Genomic DNA, 9,913 nt, shown 5'->3' with positions numbered 1-9,913 from the left:
TAGGAAACCCGTCAGTTTATTTATAATCATAGACTTGAAAGCATTTCTGAATGTATGACTGCTGCTTCCAGATAAAGAGTCAATTTTTTGAACTTCATGGTGGTGCTACATGGACGATGCTCTCTTAATCAATATATCAAATTGTGGTGACGATGTTGAAACTATCTTTCCCTTTGAACTTGAAATAGAGATACAGTTAAGTCTGTCTCCTTTCTTGACTAAAAAGTTGAAATTGAATACAAATTGATGATGAGGGTCGGTAAAGAACGAAACATTCCAACAAAAATAGGATTAAAATTTCCCAATTGTAAAATGTGAATCATGTCGTCAAGAATTTTACAGACGCTATAACGATTTGGTTGGCCGTTACGAAATTTCTGTTTCCATAATACATATGACGACAGATTATTTCAATAGCCGTTAACAAAAACCCGCTCTCCCTTTCCCAAATTTGTTCTGCTGAATAAGATTTATCATCAGTTTTTACGTACCAATTTAGAGCAGGATCTGGTTACCAATCCGGAATACCTGAGATCACCATCGGTTTTTTGTAGGGGCTTGCATTGCTTAGTCTTTATGTTGTGTATTGCGTTCTGTTGTTGTTGGGTGTTTTGTTGTTGTTTTTTTTTTTGTCTTCTTCTTGCATGGAATTGTCTGTTGTTTATTTTCGACTTTTGAATTAGACATAAAAGGTTTATGTGACGATCATTGGGACCATAAGCAGTCAATTTTGTGTATAACATACAACACACCCAACTGAAAATAAAGTTAACAGACATACCTACAAATTAATCTAACAAAGACGCAAAAAAAAAGTGCAATAATGGGAAAAACTGATCAAAGATGCCAAGACCAAAATTACGCTAGACGTGCAATTCGTACACATAAAACAAGAATATGACGTCATCAATAAAAAAAAAGAGTTCGTGTAATTGGTAATAAATACCGTGTATTTGAAAAAGACAACATCAAGTTTATGAAATTAGTGTATTTCTGTAAACATAAAAAAACAACAAAAGAAACCTTCAAGATTTATTGCCCTTTAAAGAAACTTTTTTCACAATTGTTCGTAAATTGTTATGTTATCTTTTAATTTTAAAATAAAGCAATATTTTAATTTGAAAATATAGAAATCAATTAATTTGAAAATATAACAATCTTTAAACATTCTGAACTTTGTCAAAACTACAAAAGATTGAAGATATTTGATTATTGTACATGTTGCTAAAGTGACAATAGCGTTTTATTCACAACAAAAGAATTTAACATCATTGAGTGCGGTATCGTCGGCGAATACTGTGTGTGGCTGAATCTTGGTTTTTATACCACAAATGGCACTGTTAACTGAACAGGCATCACTCCACTCGCCGTAAGAACCATATGGTCCATACCCCGGTGGATAGCTTAGATCGAAGTCATTCCCACTATCTTTGAAATTTCTGCATTTGAATTTGACATGGTTGGCACCTGTGTTATCCTTACTTTTGTCCTATCAAACAAAAGAAAAAACGCTGTTTTGATTTCACCCTCTTAGCAAGAGCATGGATGTAAATACTCAATGTATATGGAACTTTTATGTCGCTATTCGTTGATTCTATAAGGTAGAATAGTTTATCAGTGTCCTCATCGTTTGAATAAGTACTGTAATGATTTGATTTCTGTTTGAAGAGGTTTACTAGTAATGCCTAGTTCACACGTACATTTAATTCGAGTTGAATTCGAATCGAATGCGAATCGAATTCGCTTATCGCGTCCACACACTCTTCCTTTTTAATTCGAATTAATTCGAATTGGCTAATTTGCATTAACCATTTCGCATTAGAAATCCGTTTTTGTTGATACGAAGTAAAATTTAACGTCGTTCGGACAGTAAAGCAAAATTGACGAGCATTGCAACTAGAATTTCCGTTTGGACGTAAAACGCTCCGAATGCGAATTAGTCAATGCGAATCGAATTCGAATAACGTGTGAACGACGCATTAGATAACTCAATCAATTTGTAACAGCATGGGTTAATTTAATCGTTAGTTGGCGTATCTTTGTTTTCGTTTATAAAAATTTATCTCGATCTATGAACCAACAAGACTGACTTTATATATAACATTGTAAAAATGAATAAAATTGTGTAATATATATAAAAATTGTAGTAAATACGGAAATAAAGCATGTATATTTGGTGAGTGTATATCTTTCCTTCCTGTACATCCATCAAATTGACAGTCGACTTCAACATTAGCAAATAATAAATGTATTTACCTCTGAAATGTGATGGCTCTTCTTTTTAAGTCAATTTGATTTGTTATGAAATAACGGAGTATTTTGTAAATAAATAAATTTCATTTAAATTTTGTGTAACTATAAATCTGGCAAACGAATGATAAGAAATATTGTCTTATGATCTCATTTCTAAAATTCGGAACACATATTAAGTAATATCTTATTAAAGATATACAAGAACAATAAAAATATACAAATAAATACAATCATATCGCCAAGCTTAGAATTACATGACCTAGTGTAGATACATTCCATATTTGATATATTTTAGTAGCTTTATTACATGGAATAAACTCGAGATACCAGGATTGAAATTTTTTACTTGCGCATGATGCGCGTTTCGTCTTCAAAAGAATAATCAGAAACGCTCAATAAAAAAAGTTAAAATGCCAAATAAATTACGAAGTTGAAGAGCAAACGCCAAAGGGTTTGACATGGACTTATTCAATTTGGAAAGGAAAATGAAGGTCAGGAAAATATTGGTTGTTTTGCAAATGATTTCGTGTGTAATTTAGCTACAATAAATCCATTTAGGAATCTAAGTTTTAGGTTTGTAAATTATCCATAAGAATATTTTGAGGAGACATCAGGTATCTTTAGATGTCGAACACACATTTAAACCTAGTCGACTTACATTGTATTTCTGTACTTGTAGAGAGAAAGAGGTCAGAAAGGTGATTGCTGGACAAAGTGTTTCCCCAGTCCAATCTCCCCATCGCTGCTGACCAGAACTTGCTTTATCACCACAGCGATCACCTCCTCTACTGCCACATATTATTTCAATAGCGTTTAATTCGGTATTATCTGTTTCATGCGGCGCTTCAATCTGTAGGTTAAAGTAAAAGTAAGCAGTTTAAATGATGTATGCATATATGATATTCTCAATTAACGTATAGTTATATACGTTTGTTTCATTATCCACCTGCGGCTAATCCATATTGAAGTAGAACGAAATAAACAATTTCAAACATGTATTATACGAAACCTTGATTTGACGTACTGATTAACATACATTTAATGCTTACGATCTATTTCGCTTGATATTTTCTTCTTGTCTGTGTTGTTGGACTTCATGATTTTGAGCTTCTTATTTGTTGATCACACTTACCTTTTCTTAGTTTTACTTCGTGATCGTCTTTTTATTTACTGCGAATCTAGCGTGTCTAAAAATTGATTTGATCAAGAATATCCAAAGGTATTAATAGCCACACACCTAGTGAATTTGAACCTTCATTGGACCAATTTTTTACATGTAAAATTAAAAAATATTTTAAAGTTTCCTTTTTTTTGTCTGTAGTCATGGTAGCCATATTTGCGATTTCTTCTGTTTGTTTACTGAACCTACGCTTTTGTTCATTTAAAATACATTTGTACAAATAAATAAAATGAGACATACTTAATGAATACTTTCAGGTTGAGAGAAGAAATATACAGAAATTGTTATTTCAAAATAGTCAAGGAAATATAATATACGTATGTTTTTCCGATTGTCGTTTTTTAGACACAAAAGGAGCAATCAATCAAGTTTCTATAGTCTTTTTTACCTTTGTCAGATAATATCTGTGGATTATTCTTGTCAATGAGACATGCTTAATGGATACGTTCAGGTTGAGAGAAGAAATATACAGAAATGGTTTAATTCAAAATAGACAAGGAAATATAGTATACATATTTTCCCCGATTATCGTTGGTAGCACATAAAGAGAATCATCGTTGAGATTATCTTTGGTAGCAGATAAAGAGATTCATCGGTTAGATTATCTTTAGTAGCACATAAAGAGATTCCTCGCTGAGATTATCTTTGGTAGCACAAAAAGAGATTCATCGGATAGATTATCGTTGGTAGCACACAAAGGGATTCATCGTGCAGTTTATCGTTGGAAGCACATAAAGAGATTCATCGGTTAGATTGTGGATGATGCGAATGTAGCGGGTGTAATGGATACGATGGCAAACTTGATTATCGATGTAAAAATTTATTTACCTCGATTCATTAATTGATTTCAAAATAAATTACGATCACAACTTCATGTAAAAGAATCTGTGGAAAACCCGTTTTAAAAGAATTGTTGATTAATATGATTCGTAACGCAGGCGAAGCAGACAGTCATTTTGTTATCGAAATATGAGACGAAACGATATTAAAATTTGAGAACACATATAAATATTTTATTTCCAATAAACAAATGGAATGAATATGCAAGATCAAATTTAAAATGATTATATAATCCAAACTAATACATAAAGGACGGACATTTTATGTATTTAGGTGTAGACACAATGCTATATAACTTATAACAGCAAGTCGCCCCTTGTGCACTATGCAACTTATATCTTTAATTAAATAATCTACAGTTCGCTATTAAAGGATAACGTGCATGTAATAAAGCATACCTTCATGTTGTAACCAATTGCGTAATGACCTTTAGTACAAAATTGTTCATCTGCCCAATCACCCAAAACTCCGCCATTTGGAACAAACAACATCTTAGTATATTCTAAAATATACAAAAAAATAACGGATAACATTAGAGTTCTACTTCATTAGCTATTACTAACAATGTGATAACATTTGTTACAAAATTGTGAGATTCTAGTTGTTTAAATGATCTGAACGCATGATTAAGCTCACGTGCATTGTGTATTTCTGAAACTAACAAATGCTAAAAGATGAGTCAAAACTATAACTTGTAGATCCATTCTTTCAAACTAACGGAATACAGCTAAACCGTTATTTTTACCATTTGGAAATTTGAAAATGCCTCATACATATCGATTTTGATGACATTTTAGCGAACAATTATATCGGTCTTCACTAATTTTGACACCTTGTTATTTACTCACTTCAAGGAAAACTACAATTATAAATGCCCACTAATTCTGATAAATAAAATTTACAAAACAAAACGGTCTAATGATCTAGACAGCTCTTAAACAACAAAATAAGTAAATAAGTAATTTTAAGATTATGTTCAATTCTGTTGACAATATTTTGACATGTTTGATACGAAAATGATGGCGGCTTACTGAAATTGCAACGTCCATGATCTCATTCAGGGAAAAGGTATGAATATTCTGAACCTCTTGTTTCATAAGTAGTTTGACGATTAAAAACCAACATTAGCAATGGTTTGACTTACCGCCATATTTGCGACTAGCCTGTAGGATGTTTGAACCAACCATTTCATCAAAAACCGTATGACAACAACCAGACTGTCCGAGTTTACACTCTCGAGTCGAGGTAGCATAAGTTATCTCACAGCAGTTGTCACTGTTTTCCAAACAGACGTTTGCACACTGGGTTTCCGACATTCTCCCTACTAACGTTGGGTTCACCAACCGTATTTTTTTATTTCTCTCTATTATAAAGTTGTCCTCTCTTGTCTGATATTTCCCGGAAGTTAAACTTCCGTTTTGTAAAATTAATTTTAATATCAAAACAATTGTATAAATTTTCATTTTTGAAAAGAATGAAAATTAATATTAAAAAAAGAAAATCAGAAAATCAGAGAAATATTCCACTGCTTTTATATTGGTTTCTAGTTGAAACCTAGAATTTCTCATTTACATACACGTGAAGTTATCTAAAAATATGAATTTTTACAATAAAATGGGTGTTCGCGCTTTTAACGAGTAGATATAAAACTCGCGTGTCAATCACGATGGAAGGTTGGCGAAAACAAGTGGTAATAATACCAGAAGTCAGCTGTATTAATATTATTGACATGTTCTGCGTTCTATCTGGGACTATTATACTAACGGGACTGGAAACTGATCGATCCGTTGATATTTCATTGCCCCGATAGCGGATTATTGATTATGTTTTTTTTTATTGACAGCTTATCGTATCACATTGTAAATTAGCATTTGGTACATGTAAATAATAGATTTCGGCAAACAAGTCAGCTTATACAGAAAAAAAACTGTTAAAATTGGTGGGTTTGAAATAAAGAATAATTATTAAATATATTAGTTTAAATGCAAAACATAGACATTGTTTATGAAAAATTATCAAGATGTAGTAAATATATCAGTGTTGCAAATAAACCAGATAAAGTCGAAATGTCGTCACTTTACTTGATCGCTAAGAAAACAACGTGTCAAGGTTCACAGATCGAAAATAATCCTTATAAAAAAAATAAGTGTGCAATAAAGAACATGTTGACAATTTCAATTCCTAATTAATCCATATAACAAAAGTTACCCTAGTCTCATGAAAATATAACTACATTGTTTTGAACTTTTATGAACTTCGTGTTTACACCAAACTTTCAATATGGCTGTGCATGGTCGGTCCTACTTTTGTAGTTCTAATTGTGAAACCTAGTGTACATGCTAATGCCACCTGAAGACCATTACTAAGCAAAATTCACCCTGATTATAATAAAATATAGCACACATGAAAAGGAGTAGGCAATTATATAGGAACTAACATTTATTTGAGCCGTGCATATGGGTTCCGTTTGTAATGAGAAATAGATTTTTTCCACTTTTCACTTTGAAAAGGCACAATATAAATAGGCAAATCCAAGCGATAACCTATAAATATGATTTTACAACAAACCGAACTTGCTGATCTCTTTTCAATCAAAAGTTATAATAAATTTAAGGAATCATATACTTTTTTCCACATCGTCCTCACGCTATATTCATCCTGAAAATTTTAACCTTTAAATGTTATTTTATACACTTAAGGCGGGATTTGCTGATTAACAACAACTGTCGAAGATCGAGTATAATATAAGTATAATAGTCCCAGGTTCTATGAAGTGTTGTTGAACTCTTAATCATTATAATACCATTCATAAGACGCAGAAATCTGTTTTTTCTCTCATTGAAATGCTGATCAGCCTTCATTTTTAAGGTTATACTAATTATGATCATATAGTTGAACCATTTTGACAGACTTATTTATTTTGTTTCAAGTTTTTTTTCATTAATTTCAATAATTTAGATACAGGAACTTTAGCGTTCCGATCGCAATACATGAACATCGTAAACTATTCCTTATTTATTGTTTTTTCTCGTTATACCGATTGATAGCTGGGAAATAGAAAAGAATACTCAAGCAGTCTGCATACCATGGTATGCTAAGTTTATTGTTTCCATCTGTGACTTGTTCTGTTACAGCCATTACTTGTATGCAAAGATATTGCAGTTTTTCATGACCAAAATTTCAAACATAGATGAAATTTATATATGATGAAATAATTTATTGATTTTATATTGACAAAAAAAATGTTACTCTTCAAACGTTTGGTATGACAATCGAGACGATTTTAATTTTCAAATTATCAATTCCCCCACCTTTGTAGCAATCTATCAACTTCACTTGCATATGGGATATACTTTTCCGACTTTATTCGGTAAACAAGAGCTTACAGTTCCTACTCTGACTTTGTTAAACGCCACCCGTGTCTGATCCCCAGAGGTATGTCAAAGAACATCTCGTCCTTTTTCTAAAAAGGTCATCGGCAGGTACCATGACCTTGTTAATAAATATTCCTTATCAACTTTACAAATAATACACGAAGGCCTTGGAGTATGAATTCTGGGTACTGATGTTGTTGATCATCTTGCAAAAGGTGTTAAAGAATTCTTTTATTTGTCATTATGAATATTACTTTTACTGTTAATTCTGTTTGTGGTACTATTCATTTGACGTGACTCTGTATTTATACTTCCCGACATTGTGTTATTGTTATATGGTTAATATTTTGTATTCTTGTCTTTCGTTTTTGCTAATGGGCTTTGTCTATCTGCCTTATTGTGCTCCTTTGTTACATATTTGTGTGTTGTCATAATGATAACTTTATGGGTTTTTTTATCGAGATTTCAGTATGAATAAATTGTGATTTGATTTTTTAGAATTTATGTGAATTTACATTTTAATATGACATTTGCGAAATCGAAAGTTAGAAATTTTTTCCATCAACAGGACCACTTCCCCACTTGTTTTGAGTTTCCTGTTGTAAAGAACGTTACATTTAATATTCAAATAATGCTAGGTTTCATAACGAGTGAAGGTTGGATATCGCTTAATATCAACGCTCGTTATTTGATTATAATAGTATAAACTCGCCGAAGGCAGCGAGTTTATTACTATTATCTAAAATTAATAACGAGAGTTGATATCAAGCTATATCCAACTCTCACAAGTTGTTAAACCGATTAAAGTTATGATTAACACGTTTATTGTCTTGAATTAAAAATCAAACGAATTTAGTCTTTTGCACATTTCAGTATGATGTCATATGTACTGATCCGATTTCAAACTTGAACATCAAACATTTAAAAACTTTGTGTACGCTTAAGAACGTAATAAAGAAGATTTATAAGTGAAAAGTGTACATGTTTTATATATTATTGAAAACCTCTCATATTTCTGTTATCACGTAGGAAATATGCAACGTCTTAACGTTTGAAATTGATCAATGACTTAACGAAGTGTCATATGAAATGTCGTAATATAATCTCATGATGATGAATAAGCTTATCAAAGTGATGCATATTTTCATATATTTTTTCGTATCACACTCCGTACAATTTGATATGTGAAATATCTATTGAAAAACAAACAAACAAATAATTTATTAGAGTCTCACCTCTTTAAACAATTTGATATAAAACACAATATTATATTAACAGATCAATTGATAAATGAACCACTCTAATAAGAGTTATAGTGAGAGGCTGTAGAACACACATTAAAATACATTTATATTACATCTATAACATATATATATATATATTTTAGGATACAACACCATACTATTAAAAACAATTATACAACAACAAAAAACAACAACATTATATACACTTATTACGAGTATAAAATACACTTTCTCTTAAAAAGTCCTTCATGGCAGATTTTGGCTGTAAAACAACAAAGTCTGTAATCATGAAACTTAAATAAAAACTTTTCCTCATTACTCAAATTACTAAAACTACTTTCTATATTACATACACTGTTAAAAAATATCGTTCGCAAATCTGCATATTCTGGGCATTCTAATTAAACATGTTTTTCATCTTCAATTATATTCAAATCATTTTTTCTACAATTAAAACAAAACCTTTCATTTACATCTATACTTTCATATCTGCCAGTTTCAATTTTTATTGGAGCAACACCTGCTCTAAATTTAGCATATAAACTTCTATATTTACCTGGCATAGTAATACTTAAATACTTTGCTGTACAATCATTTGATTTAAATAATCTGTAGGTACGCAATTTACTGCTATCATTAGCTAGGTAATTTGAAGGCCATTTATTTTGGTACATAATAAATAGGTTTTTTTTCAATATCTTTAATAACAGACTTGCCCAAAATACATTCAATATTGCAATACTGATGCAAGAAATCGATTAAAGGACCCGAGCCATAAGAGAATTACACTTATGTTATGTTTTGTTATAAAATTAGTTTACAAAAACACAACGGAGACCGACCTCCTTCTAGTAAAACTTCTATATTTTATTACCTTTGTTTATACAACCCTAACGAAGTGTATAGGATGCGCATCTGGTGCAGGAAAATTGGTACCGTTAATGTTTTTAGACTGAATATAAACTACTTCTACAGAAGAATAACGCAAAAAAAACCGTAACTGGCATTACTCTTAAATTGTT

The 9,913-nt window shown here is 31.2% G+C and overlaps 1 protein-coding gene across 1 annotated transcript; it reads right to left on the bottom strand.

Annotated features, from left to right (window-relative positions):
* Positions 1 to 1,099: 1,099 nt before the first annotated feature.
* LOC139482882 (vitelline membrane outer layer protein 1 homolog) lies at positions 1,100 to 5,654 on the bottom strand. Its single transcript, XM_071266914.1, has 4 exons — positions 5,418 to 5,654; positions 4,672 to 4,775; positions 2,912 to 3,103; positions 1,100 to 1,489 (listed from the first exon to the last, which is right to left on the bottom strand). Exons 1-4 carry the CDS (start codon positions 5,587 to 5,589, stop codon positions 1,244 to 1,246), a joined length of 714 nt encoding a protein of 237 aa, XP_071123015.1. The 5' UTR covers positions 5,590 to 5,654; the 3' UTR covers positions 1,100 to 1,243.
* Between the last annotated feature and the right edge of the window lie 4,259 nt (positions 5,655 to 9,913).

This window comes from Mytilus edulis, chromosome 7 (assembly GCF_963676685.1).
Source record: "Mytilus edulis chromosome 7, xbMytEdul2.2, whole genome shotgun sequence".
Classification (NCBI taxonomy): Eukaryota; Metazoa; Mollusca; class Bivalvia; order Mytilida; family Mytilidae; genus Mytilus; species Mytilus edulis.
Note: the sequence above shows the minus strand (reverse complement) of the source record. Positions and strands in the feature narration are given on the sequence as shown.

Coding starts and splice junctions, on each gene's coding strand:
- LOC139482882 (XM_071266914.1), bottom strand. CDS start 5,589: ATGTCGGAAACCCAGTGTGCAAACGTCTGTTTGGAAAACAGTGACAAC. Junction 4,776..5,417: donor GGCTAGTCGCAAATATGGCG/GTAAGTCAAACC, acceptor TGTATATTTTAG/AATATACTAAGATGTTGTTT. Junction 1,490..2,911: donor TACAAGTACAGAAATACAAT/GTAAGTCGACTA, acceptor TTTGTTTGATAG/GACAAAAGTAAGGATAACAC.